Raw genomic sequence first — 17,837 nt, forward strand, 5'->3', positions numbered from 1 at the left:
TGGGGAGACAGACACTTTCTCCTCCTTCTCTTGCCCCCCGGCCCCCTGGGGACCCCCTTCCCACGCGTGTATGTGTGTGTGTGTGTGTGCATGTCTGTAGCTTGCTGGGGCGGTGAGGGGCTGAGGGGTCTGAGCAGCCTAAGCAATGGGGCGAGCACAGCCACCTCCTCCCCAGCCCCTCGGTGTAGGCAGGGTCTTGTATACAAAGCACAAACTTTGGTTTTGGTCTTTTCTGCCATACCCTGGCCAGGTGGGCTCCCACAGCCCCAGGGAGGGACAGGGCAGAGGGCACTGGGACAGGGACAACATGCACTGGGCTGCTCTTGAGCTCAGCCCAGGGAAACACTGCTCATGCTCCAGGAATTACCAGCATCTTAAGGGGTTCAAAGCAGGGTTGGGGACAGTGGGGTGCCACCGGATCCCCCCGGAGCAGGGCAGGAGGGGATAGGCAGCTCCTAGAACACCATGCCAGCAGGAGCTGCTGGCACTGCTGGTGCTCAGCATGGATGGAAAGGGGTGTTTGCCACCTTTTTCGCTGCCTCTGTTGGCGACAGGGCTAAGTGGGGAAAGGAGCAGAGCAAGTCTGGTGCCACGCAGGACAGCTGGGCCCTGTGGATTTGGGAGGACCATCCATGCTGGTGTGGGGATTACCCCAGGACCCTCCAGCCCATCTCACTGCCAACCCAAAGCCTGGCTCTCCCAGAGGCTGTGGCAACTCTGGCTCAGGCTCCAGGCATCCCCAGGACATGCAGTCAGCTTGGCCAAGGCAAACTGCTGGATTTTTTTTTTTTTTTTGAAATAAACTAAAACCCTAGACTTGTTGGTGTTTTTACAAACTCTGGTGTGGTTCCCGCCTGTCTTGACCATGTGTCAACCTTTGTAACATTGGCAATAAACCATTAAAAGTGACTTTCCCATGAGCCCTGCCCATCCCGGCTCTTTGTCCTGTGTGCATGTGTCACAGTGACTCTCTCAGATAAAGTACCTGGAGCACCCAGGAATTTATCCAGACATCAGAAAGGACTCACCCACAGTATGTCCCTGAGGGGGCTGGAGATGCTCCACACTGTGGGCCTGGGACAGGAGGCTGCTGCTCACTCTGAGGGGTGACCAGGAGTGGGGCTGGTCCCCCATTGCTGTGGGGACTTTGAAGTGTGCCTTGCATGTTGTCTGGCTGCCTTTCACCCAGCACAGCCCAGCATAAAGCACACACTGCCTCCAGCTGCTGCGTGTTGTGGCTTTAATAGGACTGATTTTAATTTTTTCATATACATATCTACGTATTTAAATATATTTCTCATTTAACAGTTGTCATCAGCCAGACAGGAGCTGCCCATCTCACACTGATACGGATCCATACACCAAGACAGTCCCAGGCGTGGGGCCTGCCACGTCTGCTTGCTCACATCCTTGGGAGAAACCCCCACTTACGCTGTGGGCACTCACCATGAGAGGAGCATCATGGCAAAGGGGTCTCAGGGACAGGCAGGAAATGCCTTTCACTTCAAAGGTGCAAGTCACCTCAGTCCCCAAGGCCACCAGAGTGTCCCACACTGTCAGGGCCAGACCCTGCTCTTCACTCATCACCAAGCTCACTAGAGGTCCTGCTGGCTATGAATAGACTCACAGGAAAAATAAACTCCCCAAGACTCACACATAACCTGATCCACAGTGAAACAGAGAGGAAGGAATCACAAAACACAATTCCTCCATGAAGGTTGCAGTGGAGGGCCGAAACACGTGACCTGTGAAAAGGGTATCCTGCAAACAAGCTTCTCCAACAGGTCCTCTTCTCCCACACAGAAATCATCCCTGGGTAGAAAGAGGAATTTGTGGATTTGCTGAGGATTTCTGGATGCTGGGCAGACTGCTGTGCTCATGCAAATGTGCTGCATCAGAGATCTGATGTGTTGTAGCTAAGAGGTGCAGTCAGGTGAAGGAGACAGCACCTCACCAGCACTGGTCATGCAGTATCCCTGCTCCTGTGGCCAGGCAGCAGTGCCAAGGGCCACCAGGGACTCTGCCCATGGCAATGTGGGAGCCATGCCCTGGGTCTAAAAGCACCAGTGTCTTTCGCCTGACGAGGATGGTGGTGCCTTGCCTAGGTGGTGGTAGCCAGCTGAGAAACTCCTCTCTGCAGTCCAGCTGCCAGTGGAAAATGGAGAGCCACGATGAGGAAACTAGGAACAGGGGAGAGAAAACGGGACCAAGAGATGGGGCAGTGCCATAACCAGCAGGGATGGGGTGAGAAAGTTTCCTGGAGAACAATGAGGGAGGGTTTGCAGAAACCTCCAACATTCTCCAAGTCCACAAACACCAGATCTGTGTACCTTGGGGAGCTACAAGCAGGACATCTCCAGGGAGGGGATCCCTGAACTCCTTTTGAGCACCAAGTTGTGACAAGTGTCACCATTGTGGCCACACACCACAATGCCACTGCTGGGAATAAAAGGACAATGTGAGGGAGAAGGTCAAAGGCTGAAGGAGAGATGTGGGTTTGCAACCCACAAAGATCCAGGGAGAGGAACAGGACATAGGACAATTGCACTGGACATCCTGTCTCCCTAAAGGTGAGCTTGTAAACTGGGTGTGTGGGATGAGATGGGGGGAAGAGCAAGCTTGGAGGGCACTGCTGAGCAGGTATGTCCAGTAGCTCTATGAAGCAGGTGTTTCAGGTCAACTGATGTTGACCCCTGCTTAAAATGCCGCTGGCAGCAGGATGGAAAGCTGAGCACTGGGGAGGGAAGAGGACTTGGTCTGTTATGAATGCCCTGGGTAAGGTTTTATAAGGACACATTTCTCTTATGAGGACTGTGGGAGCTGGGACTGTTTAGTCCAGAGAAGAGACGACTGCGGGAGGATCTCATTAATGCATATAAACATCTCAAAGGCAGATGCCAAGAGGATGGTGCCAGATTCTCTCTGGTGGTGCCTACCGACAGGATGATGAGCAATGGCCATAAACTAAAACACGAGGCTCCACTTCAACGTGAGGAAGAACTTCTTTACATTGAGGGTGGCAGAGCACTGGAACAGGCTGCCCAGGGAGAGTGGGGAGTCTCCCTTTCTGAAGACATTCAAAACCCACCTGGACACATTCCCGTCACCTGCTCAAGGTGACCCTGCCTTGGCAGGAGGGTTGGACTAGATGATTTCCAGAGGACCCTTGCAACCCTAACAATTCTGTGATTCTGTGATGCCCAGTGGATACATTAGTGGGAAGACCACTGGAAATCCTTCTACCCCAAACTGTTCCATAGCATGAAGTGCCAGGATTCTCCAGCTGTGCCATGCAAGGTCTGACTTGAAAACAGGGAATAATATAGAAAATAAACCCTAGGTGTTTTTTGTAAGCTAAAGAGAAGAATTGGTTTCTTTATGCACCTGAGCAAAGCTCAGAGCAGCAGCTCAGCCATGTTAAAGCTTTTGTTCCCAGGTCATCTGCAGGGAGGGACTGGCACACTGTGGCACTGATGGGAAGGACACGGGGACCTCTCCATTAGAAAGCACAACAGTGCAACAAAGCTGGGATCTCAGCTACTCCTTCCTACCACAGGCTTGGAGCAAACAGCCTTCCTGGCCTCCTGCCTCAGAGCAGTTCTGGTGAATGCCTTGAGCCTCAGCAGCCCCAGCCTCTCTGGCCAAAGTGCAAGGGGGAGAGGAAGGTGAGCCACACGTTCCCTCGTGCACAAGTGTTACGAGAAAGTGCGTGGAAAAGGAGAGAAGAGCAGAGGAGAGGAGAGGGAGTGCAGGATGTACATGCACTCACTCTTTGGCCCTTTCAAATGCTTTCTGACCACAAAAGCATCTGCATCACTGCCCACCACAGCTGAACTGTCAAGAGAGAAGTTTCCCTGGAGGCGACGAGGGTCTGGTGACCCCCAGACACACACGGGGAACACTGAGGGGCTGCTCAGCCAAGGCCCCCTCCTGCCACCCACCCACACTCACGTGTTACATCCTGACCAGTTCTGTCAAGTGTTTTTTTGGTCTACCCTGAGCAGATTCCTCAAATGAAGGTGCTTTTCCTGGTGAGGGGAGGGAGTGGGACTGGGGCAGGGCTGCAGGAACTGGGCAGTCAGCACTCATTTGCTCTTTCTGGAAAGAAGATTTCACGGCATCGCTGGACTGTGTCCTGGGGGGACTGGACACTGTGTCCTACAGTGCGGGGATCATCATAGATTTCATAATCGTTCCCTCCCTGCAGGGGAATAGAAAATAGTGACAGCATTAGCAGGGTCTTGCCAGAACAACCTCATCCATGAATCCACATTTTGCTCTGTCCCATGGGAAGCTGGGCTGGGAGCCAGAGGCTGGGCAGGCAGGGACTTGGTGGGCAGGGGCAGGCAAAGCTTTGCTGGCCCATGGGGGCAGAAGAGGCTGGGCTGGGAGCTCTGCTCCCTCCCTCTTGTCTCCCTCTTCAGTGCCAGGGGAGGACCATAGAAAAGATGGGAAAGGTCCCAGATCGGCAAAGCTTGTCCAGGAGCCTGGGTTAACCCCTGCCCTGCCTGTGGAGGGGCTAGCAGAAGGTGGGATGGGCACATTTGGGGAGCAGGGGCTGCCAGCATCTGGGAAGAGCTGAGTGGATTACCAAGCTTACCTACAGCAGTAAGGAAGCATCATCCTCCACTGCTCTAAAGGGAAAGTGAAGCTAATCCTGCTGTTGAGGAGTCCTCTCCTAAGTGCTGGGGGCTTGTGTTCAGGGTCATGCAGGCCACAGCAGTGGCTGCTGCCCTCCTGAGGCTGCTGGGGCAAGGGAAGCAATGCGGAGGTGGACCTGCTTTCCAGCATAGTGAATCCAGGGTGATTTCCTCACGAGCCAGCAGAGCCATCACGAGAGCATCGCAAACCCACAGCACAGGGCAGCATCTTCCCCCCTCACACCACTAAAGGTCTGTGTTGGCACCAGTGGGACCATGGGACCCATGACGGAGCAGCAGGAGAGAAAGCAGCCAAGTGTGGGGAGAGTGGGGCGTACTCACGGGGGTTGTCTCGTTCCCAAAGAAGTGGATGGTGTCAAATCTCTCGTCATCGAGCACATTGAGGCAGTAGCGCTTGTCCCAGCCCTCTGGGAAGACGTCAAAGCTGATCATGCCACCTGCCAGGAGAAGAGAGGGCATCAGGCAATGTTGCGGGGAGCTGGACGTCTGGGGAGAGCCCCCACCCCAAAGAGCAGCCATAAACACCAGCTCTGCCTTGGTGTTCCTCTTGGCACATGGCTAGGGTAGTGGCAGAGGCTGTTCCTATGGCAACAGGCTGCAGTGACATCAGCATGGCTGGGGTGACATTAGCACAGCTTCCCTGAAGGCAAGCAGGAACCAGAGGGTTCTTCTCACAAAAGGCATCTTTTGGGGGGAGATTTTGGGTCACGCCTTGCAGATATCACCAGCACGTTCTGTGTCCCAACAGGGGACTATGACCTTGGAGACCGGCACCAAACTCTCTCCTAGGCTCCTGCTAGACATCACTGGCCCTTCTAAAACCACTCTTCTGATGCTCCTTAACTGTGCAGGGACTGGGGTCTCCTGCATGCTCTCTCTGCACACTGATCAAGGACCAAGGACCTTGCCATGGAGGTACCACCAACCCGCTGACATAATCAGGGCACGACCCTGACCTGTGACCTCTTGAGACAAGAGTTTAGTGAGGGTTGCCAACATCTGGAGAGGCACCAAGTCACATGTGACCAACATACAGTGGCAAGGGAGCTTTCCCAGAGAACATGTATATGGACATGGACACCCACAGCCACCAAGGGTTAACAAACTTCCCAGCCCTTGCTCTTACACCAGGCAGAATTTACCCCAGCACTTTGCTGCTTTTTGGGGGTGCTTGGAGGCAGCACCTTCCCCATCCTCTCAAGTGCCACACTGTGTCCAAAGGCTGCAGAGAGACCCTTGTCCCAGCACAAAGACAGGAGACATGCTCTTCCCAAAATAAAGCCTGCAACTTAGGGCACATGTATGCTTAGGTCTCAGTCAGAGCCAGAGGTACAGGGATTTCAGCCGGTATGTGTGACCTCCTGCCAGTCAGCTTGTCTTCTCCAGGCAACCTACTGGAATATCCATGAGAAATCCTGGAGTTTCACACTCTCCTTAAATGATAATCCTACCTCTCTAAGGAAGAGAGTGAGTAGACAGATAATCACAGGGTCAGTTCCTGCTGAAGAAGAGGCACTGATACCCCAGGTTGCTCAAACATGCAAGTCCTGATGCCATGCACCTTCCCTTCCCAGCTGTTTGCAGTGTCCCTGTTGGTTTGGGGATCCTGAACCAAGCCCCCTTGGAGCCTGAGAAGATGGGGATGGAGCCTATATATCCACCTTGCAGCAGAGAAACTGGACAGGGCACTGTGATAAGGATGGGAGCAAGTGCCCTATGAGCTCAGGGGAGGCTTGCAGCAGGATCCAGCAACAGAGCAGGAGTTAAACTTGGTGACATCCTCTTTTTTTGCATCCAAAGCCATTTACCTGTGAAAACCACTGCTTTTCATTGCATTCTAGCCCTCAAAACAGAGCTGGGCAGCAGGAAGGGGCTCCTGACGTCAGCTGGAGCAGGTAAGAAATCAAAGGGTATTGAGGTGGTGTGAACCAGACAGCACTGTTACTCCCCTAGGTAGAGCAGGGACCTAGGGGTCTGCAGGGAGACCTCCCACCACCTCTGGGCCTTGAATCCTCCACAGCCAGAAGGCACATGGAGCCAGCCTGGCAGAAGAGTTAAGTTTCTGCGTGCCCTTTTTTCAGATGCTTGACCTGAGACACCCCACATTTTCTTTGTGGAAGAGCGAGGGGCCCACAGCTCCCCTTCATGTTTTTATACAACAGGCCTGGGCTCTTTGTGGCAGCTTCCCAAAGCCCAAGGAGAAAGGCCCATTGTCCAGCTCTCACACCCCGTGCCTGAGGGCACACAGCAGCAGGGACCTTGTCTTTCTCTGCTCTGACAAACGGTGTGTGCCAGTGCTGTGGGGAGCGCAGGATGCCTCTGGCAGGATGCTGAAGGCAAGCGAAGGCTCTGAGAGAAAAGCTCCTGGAGGATCAGAGGGCCTGGGGTGTCACCCACTGCCTCAGCCTCACCACCCCCTTGCCCTTTGGCTGGGCTGCCACATGGAACCTTCTTATCTCACACCCCTGAAGAGGATCCTCTTCCAGCATCACCCCCACAACTTACACACCCTCACATTTTTCTCCCTGTCCTGGCCAGACACCCGGGATTGCTCAAGCCCCTCCTTCAGCTCTGTACCTTTGGTAAGCTGGCTGTCAGAACCATCCCAAGAAGCGGCCCTACAAAAAAAAGCCCATGGCAGGGAGCTGCAATCTCCCTCCTTGTCAGCTCTCCCTCCAGGAAGAAAGATGTTTCCCTTGCAGCTAACTGTCACAAGAAAACCCCAGAGCCAAGACATGCATTAGTCTCCTGTCCCATTCCTAGAGAAGAGTGTTTGTGCCTGGGGCTGTGCTGGCTGCTCTCCTGCTGATGTTTGAGCCAGAACAGATCCATTGGGCAGCAGTGGGCTCCACTAGCTGAGATTAAGGCAGGGATAATGTCACAGGATGGAAACCTGTCTGTCTGGCCGATTCCCAGGGAGGGAAGCCTGCAGCACGGCTTATTCTCTGCATGGATGCAGACGTCATGGATGCAAACGTGACTCCCCTGTGGCAGCTCTCCAGGACTAAAATCCACTTCTGTTCTTCCCAGGGTTTCCAGACACTCAGAGGGAACAGCTGGGGTTCCTGCTCCCTTTCACAGAATTTTATGGGAAACATGATAAAGGCAAAGCCAAGGAAGCCCTCCCTGCTCACCTCGAGAGAAACGCAAGCCTTTGCCAGCAAATTCCCTCTGCAAGGCTGCCACAAACTTCTCCCGTATCCGCTCTTTCTGTGGAGGATAAGGAGGAAAGGGAAGAAAAGAGGGTTGGAATAATGAGATGTTGACAATCTCTCAGAAACCAGCATAACCTGTCTGCTGGGCAACTCTGCTCCCTCCCCACCTGCACTGGGCCCCGGTGCCATGCCATTTAGCCAGCTTCCACCAGTCCTGCCCAGTGTTCAAGCAGGCCACCAGCTCACTCCACCAGGAGGAGCAGATCCCAGATCTTCCTTGGCAATGAAATGCAACTGCTTCAGTTTCCCACAGCCCAGTTCATAACCCAAAGCCTTCAGTTTTGCTTAAAAAGTCTTGCAAAGACCAGCTGGTCCCTCAACCCCAAGAAAGCTTCCCCAGGCAGAAACTGGTATGAGCATGGGCCAAATCTTCTAGAGACCTGCCCAGCAGATCTGCCATGGCCCTCCCAATTTGGAAAGCCCATTAGTTCCAGCTCTGTTTGGGCTGGGGAAGTGGGAGAGAGAATACAGCTGCTGGACCATCTTTGGACACTGTAAATGAGGAAACACGCTGTTAATAACTGCCTCATTCCCTGGGGCTCTCCCACAGCACAGGGGATCCTGCTGGCCACCCCCTTGCATTGGTGCTCCCTAATGAAATCAAGTTTCTTCCATTCATCTGTATCTTCCCTTGGGCTTCCTGGCTCCCAGTCCTGCCTCCCCCTTGTTGCATATGCACAGCTTGAAGCTGAACCTCCCTTCTACTTGGGAAGGGTGGGGAGGACGTAAGACCTGAGATCTGGGGTCGTGCAAAACCAGCCAAGGGGAGGATGAGCCCAGGTCTGGCCCTTGTACCTTGTCCAGCTCGGAGAACTCAATTCGCTCCTCTGGAGTGCAGCTCCGACCAATGGGGGAGATGTTCAACATTCCATTGCGAAACTCAATGAAGGTCCCTCTGTGGGTGGGCAAAGGCACAAGGTTACTGGGGCAGGGAGAGAAAAACAACCTTTCCAGGAGAATGGCTGCTTAGTGAGGCTCTGCAAGAACATGCAGGAGGAGAGAAGCCATGCCCACTCCTGAGTGCTTCACAACAGGCACCGATCAGGCACCAACAACTGCTTAAGGTCCCAGGGAGCTCCAAGTTTTATAAAAAGAGACTGTGGGAGAAGAGAAATAAACAGTCCCTCTGTGCCCTGGGGATAGGCTGGAAGCAACGAGCTTAGGGGAGATGACAGATAACATTTTCTCATGTTGTGATAACTGCAAGGACAGCTATTGCCTGGCCTGGACCAGCTGCCTGATGAGGCTGTGGCACCTCTACCCCATGAGGCTCTTAAGAAATGCTGTGTGGGCTGGGTGAAGCTGGCAGTACCTTGGGGCAGTGGGATGGCCCAGGTCATTAACTCCAGCAGCAGGCTGAGGAGCAATCAGGGCCTCCTCAAGGGACACAAATCAGGGTCTTTGTATCTCCCTCCTGACCCCTGCACCTTTGACTGCAGCTCTTATCTAAGCCTGCACAGACAGGATCCAGTTCCTGCTTGCCACCCTCACCTTGTGCTGGGGTCACTTCTCGGCCACTTCCTCAGTGGGGTGGTTGAAAGCACTGAGCTGGCAGAAAACTGCTCCTTTCTTTTGTCTCTGGTAAAAACCCAGCTACTTCTGTTTGCTTATCGAGGGGTCAGACAGCTACACTAGCACTGGTGGGGCAGAAACAACAGGGGATGGCAGCCCTGCCAGTGTGAAAATTCATTGAAATTCTTGTGCTGGAGAGGGAGATCCCCTCCTGTGTCCAGCTGAAGACCCCTGAGCTTATTGTCCCTCCCAGCCCTGCCTGCTCTTTCTCTGTGATAAAGTGCTTACCACCCTGAGTCTGGAGGAAAAGCTCTCCCCCTCCTCTTTGGGGGAGAGGAACACAGTGAGGAACATCATGGAATGGACACACAGGCAGCCATGCCTGCAGCATCTCTGCGGCACCGTGGGTTTGGTGGCTCATACCCCAGGCCAGGACTCACGAGATGTGGGTTAAAGTCCTTGCTTTGCTAGAAATCCCATAAGGCTAAATCCACAGAGCTACTTGTGAGCTGAAACGCCACCAAGGCTGTTGGGTAACCAGACAGCAATGAGGCAACCAAACAGCCTTGGGGGTTCTGGGTCCCAGCCCGTGCTTTCCGGGGCCTGTTCTGCCAGCAGTCCTGTTGCAAGGAGCCACCCTAGCCCCCATCACTGGTCCTTGTACTGCCACATGGTGACTCATATCAAACAACTAATCTGGATCACAGTTTAGCAACTTCTACCAGATTAATTTCACCTGCTTGTGTTCACTGTACAAACACAGGGGGAGAGCAGGAAAAAAATCAGCCATGGCAAGGAGAGGGCAGAGCTGCTGCTCCCAAAAGCCCTGGGTGGCTCACGTGTTCTTGAAACTGTGGTCTGAGGTGAGGTTTGACCCTGCAACCCGTCTGGTTTAACTGCAGGCTGCCTCTGAAAAAGGCCCTCCTGCTCCCCCCTTCCACCTCCATGCCATCAGTTCTTGCTCTCTCTTTCTGTGCTAACAGAGTGAGCTGATCCAGTGGAAGACTACCTTCTCTTGTCCTGGTAGTGGCCTGGTCTTCCTTCAGCAGAGGTGTACCAACCTAGCTCACCCTCTGGCTGCTGGATCTCAAGGGGAAGAGCAGAGAGGAACACAGGGTAGGGAGCAGAGCAGGGCCAGCCAGCAGCACTGGGTTAGAAACAGTGTGAAAACGTGTGCTCAGGGGCTGGACTTCCCATCTTAAGATCCATTGTTTGCCTGCTTGGAAACATATCCTACCAGTGAAGCCTGATGCCCTGACCAGTAACAAGCTGGTACCATTGTCCTAAATGAGATACACACGGTGGTTGCACCCTGCTTCCCAGGGAGGAAAATTCAAGGGGCAAAAGAGCAGGCATTATGCTAAAACATAGCGCAGACTCTTCAGAGCAAACACACTCCTCCGTTATTTGACCAAGGTGCCCAGCTCAGGGAGACAGTGATCCTACACAGTGCCTCTGGATGCTAAGATAAAACCTGAAGCAAGACAAGCTCTGTAGATCAGCTCTTTTTAGGAGAGATCTGGAGCTCAGCTCCAGAGAAATCAGTGTAATGACTTGTACTTGTATATGCTTGAGCCATTACCGTTTCTTGGGCAGCTTCAGCAGCGCCATATAGTTGAGACAGAAGTTGATCAGATCCTGCAGCAGCTCCTCCCCCAAGTGGTCCTGAATGGCCTGCAGAAAGAGAAGGACAAGTGACGATGCTTGACTTCCCATGAAGCCCACCTGGAAGAGGTATCAACTGGGGAGAAGAAGCTGCTCATCTGCCTGGGTAGGGCAGGCGCTGCTCCCCACGGTGCACAGGGCAGGAGAGCCATGGCTGCAAAGGGAGCTGAACTTACCTGTTTGGAGACCAGCTGCCCATTCTTGTATTGCACTGTGCCGTTCTCTGCGAAGACGTAGTCAAACTTATTAATAACTAAGAGGGGAAGAAAAAAAGAGGAAACATTACTACTGCCAGGGAAAAGGGGCAAAAGGGACTGGGATCAGGACTGAGTGAGCCATCTTCTTGCTTCCTTAGTACTGTGCTTTCCACAGCTCCTGTGCTCTGCAAAGGGCCACTGGCCATCCTACGCTCATTGCTTTCCGCAAAGTGGATGAGGAGATTATCTTCTGCTCACGGGTGGGGAGGTGACGCATGCAGGGGGAAACAACCTGACTGAGGTCACGGGCTGAATCAGTTGCAGGACGAAGATAAAGGCTCACAAATGTTTGGCTTTCAACTACATAGGCGCTACTCCACTCTCTGCTGTGCCCTCCCCACTGCCAGGCTGCTGGGGTGGTGTGGTTACTGGTTATCTAACTCCAGCTGCCCCTGAAACCCAGACACGCAGCACTGGCGACTCAGCAATCCTCAGCCGGGAATTTCTCGGCCTCCCTCCACTAACGAAGTGGGAGGCAGAGCTTGGAGCCCAGTGGCGCTCGTCATCCATGCCGGAGAAGGAGAACACGGTGGGGGAGGCAGGCGCTGCCCCCTTGCCCTCCCACTCCTTACTCTACCCCATGCGCCCACTGGAACGTGACGAGGAACCCGCGGGGACCCCGCCGCGGAGCAGCAGGCAGGCGAAAATTGCCGGTGAGGCGTGAAGCTGTCAGAGCTCTGAGGCAGCTCGTACAAAACTGACGCTGGAGCCGGCAGCGTGGATTGGAGCATCCCCGCCTGCCCTCCACAGACCGGGGGAGGGAGCCAAGCAGCAGCTCCCGTCTGGGCACGGCCAGCCACCCCAAGGGCAGCCTTGGGGTTGGATTTAGGGCACAGGTGACCCCCGGGAGACCTCGTCCGCCGCGCTCACCTTCGTCCCCTTCCCCCAGCTGCTCGGCTATCTTGGCATAGTCGGAGCCTCCCACCACGCCGATGTGCACCCTCTCCCGCAGCTCCCGCAGGAACGCGTCCACCTCCGGCTCGATTTTCTGGCGGGGAAGCAGCGGGTGAGGCCGCAGCCGGCGGGACGAGCTCCGCCTCGCTGGCCTCGCCCCCCAGAGCCCCGCGCCCCCGCGCCTCGCTACCTGCCGGGCCGGCGTCAGGGTCCCGTCCACGTCGAAGAGACAGAGCACCCGACCCCGCGCCGCCGCCATCCCGCCCGGGCTCTGCGGGCGGGGGGCGGGACCGCGGGAGCTGATGGCGGCCGCCCGCCCTCCGGGGCCGCACGGGCGGGACGTGCCGCGGTGCCGGGCACCCCTCGTCTGCTTCCCCGCGTCTCCATGGCCCTTACAAGGATACACTAAGGCGCGCGTCTTGAACAGCTTCCCCGCTTCGGCTGCTAAAGCGTTTTAGAGCCTGGAGTTTGGGGGAGGGTGCATGTGTGGAGCGTCTCTTCACACTCGCTGTGGCTACTGCAGTGCCCCCCGGAATTGAGGGGCTGTGCGTCTGCACGGTGCTACCTGGTAACTTCAGCTCCTCTGAGGGCTCCTCTGTCCTAGTGAAGGGGACGGGAGCAGCACGCACTTTCCTATTCAGTACCTTTCCTAGTCATTGCTTTTCCAATGGGATGCTGTTAATATTTTCACTGGGGAAGCGAAGATACCCTCTGCACAAAGCCAGTAGCTTTTGCTTTGACCTGCATTTGCCCCACGAGTCATTTAGGATTTAATTAGACCATCTGCCCAGATCATATTCATACGGTGCTGTATTATGCTGGCCTGATGCAGACAGCCGGCTCCATACCCCTCCTCCTCCTCTCCCCACCCCCTGAACTCCATCTCTTAGAATAATTCCTGAATTATTTTCCTAAATCAAAACTAGCCTATGTGGAACATCCATTGCTTTCTGCTCAAAAGTTAGCTTGCATTCTCTCCCCCAACAGTGCTCACTGAGCTGAGCTAGACTGGAACTAGGGAGAGATTTATTCTTCTATTACGTCTCTTTGGTTTTTGCCTCTGTATGATTTGCCCCAGGATATTATGGAACCCCTTTTCCCGCTTCTCTACCAGATTCCTCTCAAAAGGAAGCATTCAGGTGGCTTCACAGATTCTGTTTTTTTCTCTTTCGTGGTTTGTGATTTTCCTGCTCCCGCTCAGTGGCAGGGGTATGTACAGAAACAATGTTAATAATTCACCTCTGTGCCATTACCTCCCAAAATATCCTTAGCTACTTTCTGGGGGGAGACATTCGTTGAGTCCATCAGGACAGCTATTTCCATATTGTTTCTATGAGCTGCCCCACAACACAGCGAGTCAGGAAGTCTTGGATGGATATTACATGTGTTACTCACCCCAGCACTGATATTTCTGTAGAATCTGGATCAGACCCTGGTTATGGGCTACCACCTCTGGAAAGGTGGACTCTTTTCTCAGATGCAGGGAAGCTCCCAGAACAGTTTCTTAGCACCCAGCTACTTTGTATGCAGTTGGGTGCATACAAAGTTTTGAGTTGAGTTTAGGGTTATGCTCATTTATAGGACTTGTCGAGGTGTGGTTACACATTTATCATCAGTTTATGTGTGGACACTTACTCCAGAATAGGAATCCATCCAAGTGTGCCTACCATGGCATGCCGACGGGTGAGTAGAGATGCCTTCCTGGATTTGGGTGCTTGAGTGCCAGAAGCCAAGGAACTGTTCTTCCATGCAGCACAGCCGTGAGCTAACGCCCAGAACTCTCAAAGGACAGCTGTGGAGTCAGACACACCGTAACCTCCTGGGGTTTCAGGAATGCAAACCTTTATTTTTCATAAACCATGACATGGTATGAGGAGGACACTTCCCATATCTGGGTGGAAGCAGTATGGAGTTAGAAAACCAATTGTAGCAGCACTGGGTTCTGCTGTAGCCCAAGCTTCTCCATGGTCTTGTCTCCTGGCTGCTCCTACCTGCAGCTTTCTTGTCTGGGAGAGATCTCCCTCATGCCTCTTGCACTGACATTACTATGTGCATCCCAGGAGCGGGAGCTGCTTTCCCCAGGCTCAGGTGCATCCCTGTGCTGCAAGGCAGCAGTGCCACCTCGGGGCACTTTCCAGAATTGGGAGGTCTGCTAAAATAATGGGACAGCGTTCACATTTTCACACTCCTGCAGTACTATCGGGTTTATGCTACCCAGGAGAACTTCCTGAAACATGAATTATCTGCTGTGCTTTCTCAGCTTGTCATGCTGCTTTAGGGAGTCTCTTCATGTCCAAATGCCTCTCCCAGGAAGCATCTTGTCAGCCATTTGCTATCAGCTGATGAGGACCTGGGACAATCTGGTTTCCCTGGCAGCATAAATGTGCCTTGTGCTGAAGTGCACAGCTGTCCACAGCTGTGGCTGTTCCCTCAGCCGGGATAGCTCTGAGAACAGGGCCACCATGGCTGTTCTGGTTATTTAATACTTTGCACTCCAACCACTCCTGATACATTCACTTGATTTCCACTCAGATAGCCAGCAGCTGTTGTCAGGAATAAAATCTCTTTTACCAGCAGGAAAGGCCAGGAAATTTTGTTTGAAGTTTAGAAGGCAAGCAACTGTGAGCACTGGCTTACGCTCTGTCTAGAGCTGCCGTTAAGGTCAAGTTTTCCTTTTAGTTTTAAAATTTAATAAAAAAAACCCCAAAAAACCAGTTTCCAGGTATTTTCTGTGGGGCCAGTATGGGGCTTGGTAGCAAACCAGCACCACATCTGAAGAACACAGCCAAAATAACCACAATCACACATCTCTGTTACAATCCCCTTCTGTTACAAGAGCTCTTCTGTACTGCGCTGATACAGACTGTTACACAAAGAGCAAACTGTGTGGTTTATCATTTGGATGCCAACAATAAGCACACAGAAGGATGAACCAAGCAGAATGAATTTCTTCCCCAGAGGGAGATATTTTAGGCAGTGCTATATAATCCTCCCCAATATCCCCTCTGGAGCTCCAGAGGAACCCAGTCATGAAGTCTACTTCTTACTCTACTGCTTTTTTCTGTTTTTTTTTCTCTTTTGAAAGTAGCATCAAGGCAGTCAGGAAAATGCTTTTTTTCCATGTTAAAACTCTGTTTGGCCTCTTCTTCAAAAGCAGACATTAGACATTTCATACTTGTAGACTTAGATGACCAAGGATTGAACAAAACCTGTCCTGACATAACATCTTCATTCACCTCATCCAAGCTGTGTCAAGCTGCAGGAGTATGGTTTCAAGTACCAGGGTACTTACAGAAGAAAAGATTCCCCAGACTTAAATAAGGGTATTGCCTTTGGCCGGTTCGAACAAAAGACAGATGCCACCACTACTTTCAGTAGCAGCACCTGGCACAAACTGCTTGGACAATTTCTCATGCTGCACTTCCCAGGTGGGACCAGAGTGAAGATAATGACTTCTGATCAACTGCACTGGCTGGGCAGCTGTGTGGGCACATGCATTCAATCAGAAAAATGTGTTGTATTTATTTTTATTGTAATAGAAAAAAACCCACAAGTAAATCAAAACATCACTTTCCGCCAAAAGACATTATTAACATTTTCTAAATGGCATGGGGAAACCTCAGCAATACAAGACAGAATAGTAAGTGTGGCCAAAAGGGTTCTGTTCCCTTTCAGGATTTCAGTTTCCCTGCCTCTTTGTCCATCAGCTGACTGAAGTTCATCACCTATATACATTTACATACACTTCTCAGTCTAGTTTGTTTTCAGCTGGGTGGAACGTTGAGGGCACCGTCCTGCAATTTACACATAACAAACTTTGGAGAAAACAGGTTTCCTAAGAGTCCTACAGGGTACAGGGGTCTCATTACCCAGTAAGACCAAACAAAGAGGATTCTCTCTTACAGTTCTTTTACCACGAAACACAAGAATAGGTCCCAAGCCCAGGAGCTCTTTGACTATTGCAAACAACATACGGCTGAGTGAAATTTTACCCAGTGAGCTTAAAGAAGGAGCATTATCTCTGCAAAGGGCTCTGCTCAGGAGGGGAAAAGGCAGATTGCAAAATGCATGAGGTGAATGTCTTCCTCTTCTTTCCTGCCCCAAGAGGATGCAAAAAGTCCTGAAGTAGGCAGCCAAGCAGCAACTAGGCTCAGGACATCCAAAGTGGTGGACATAAAGGGCATATCCTCATTGTTTAAGTGTGTAGAGCAGAAACCATGGCACCAGTGCTTCCATCACAGGCAGCTGTGCCTGAAGTGGTAGTTTGCTGAAAGGCAAGCATGCACAGCTGCGCTGCTTGCAGGTACCAAATGAGCACACCAGGATGTTGGGCTGCACTGTGTCAGCTTGAGTGTACCTGCTCAACTGAGGAAGCTCCAAGATCTCTAACGTGATCTATAGCATTTTGTGGCACAGTCGTGTGTGTATTAAGATGAAAGGCTGGTTACTCTTTACAAACATGTATAGAAGACTGGAGATAATACATACACTAGACAGGAAAACTAAGCTATGGCTTAGCAAAACCAAACACCAATCCTTCCTCCAGGAGCATCAAAAGGCATTCATAACTGACTTTCATAGACCATTCTCTGTAAACAGGTCATTTGGAGGGGAAAGACTGAAAGCTTTTGTATAAAGCCATCTGCAGGAACTGCTACAGTTATCTCCAAGTCCAGTCCATCAAATGAAATGCTTAAGGAGAAGCTGATGGCACAAGCTGAGAAGGAAAAGGAAAAGAAGCATCTGGGCTGCAGGGACCACTGCTGTGCACTGAGAGCAGGTAAACATGAAACAGCAGAATGGCCTGATAGTACCCTATTCCCAACTGTGCACTGGCTCCACAAGGTGCAGGACAACAGAGTATTAGACAGTGACAAAACTGCAGTTTTCCTCTATTCCAACCCTTCAAAAATATGAACTGTTATAGTCCACACAGAGTAACAGTGTGAGAAATTTATCAATCTGCATTATTCTGGGAGAAAGAACCCAGCAGAGGAAAGACATCTCCTTTAGGTATATAAGAAGTTTCCAGTGCAAGAAGTTTGAGATGCAGGACTGAACTTGCAGCAATACTTTTCACAACAAAGCACTGGACAAAGAGCTGTACATTTGCATAGATGCTTTTCTGGCAGCATCTGGGATGTGCAATCCCCACTTACAGAGCATCAGCAGTGTTCTGGGGTTTGTCTGATGTCTTTCTTATATTCCTTCCTAAATGTAACTGCTACAAAATTGTTCAGGAAAATAGTGTATATATATACATGAAAAGAAAACATTGTGCCTATTTTTACATTCTCCTGTTCTTTCCCACTGCAAGTAAATGCAAAGCTCTAAAAATCTTAAACTAGAAGATGCAGTATTGCTAGAATCAAAGGTTAATCTAAGCACAGGACTGCTTCTGCATGTAACCCAGGAAACTCAGTTGTTCCACACAAAAGCTTAATTTTATTCTTCCTCATTTTCTTTACATTAGGGGAGACCTAGCACTTTTTTCTCTTAAGGAGAGCCCTGATGTGTTTGACTACTTTAGAAAGGGCAGCACTTTGTTGGAACTCCGACTGTGTCTGCAATTAGATATTGAAGGCAGATTTGGTCCAACTGGTATTATCATGTAGTTGCCATGCTACTCCTGC

The 17,837-nt window shown here is 51.8% G+C and overlaps 1 protein-coding gene across 1 annotated transcript; it reads right to left on the reverse strand.

Annotated features, from left to right (window-relative positions):
• Positions 1–3,934: 3,934 nt before the first annotated feature.
• On the reverse strand, positions 3,935–12,528 carry PMM1 (phosphomannomutase 1). The gene is made up of 8 exons (XM_068191383.1): positions 12,395–12,528; positions 12,181–12,298; positions 11,230–11,306; positions 10,971–11,062; positions 8,672–8,771; positions 7,796–7,871; positions 4,983–5,098; positions 3,935–4,201 (listed from the first exon to the last, which is right to left on the reverse strand). The coding sequence occupies exons 1-8, from the start codon at positions 12,461–12,463 to the stop codon at positions 4,079–4,081; spliced, it is 771 nt and encodes a 256-aa protein (XP_068047484.1). The 5' UTR covers positions 12,464–12,528; the 3' UTR covers positions 3,935–4,078.
• Between the last annotated feature and the right edge of the window lie 5,309 nt (positions 12,529–17,837).

Source organism: Anomalospiza imberbis, chromosome 5, assembly GCF_031753505.1.
Source record: "Anomalospiza imberbis isolate Cuckoo-Finch-1a 21T00152 chromosome 5, ASM3175350v1, whole genome shotgun sequence".
Lineage (NCBI taxonomy): Eukaryota > Metazoa > Chordata > Aves > Passeriformes > Viduidae > Anomalospiza > Anomalospiza imberbis.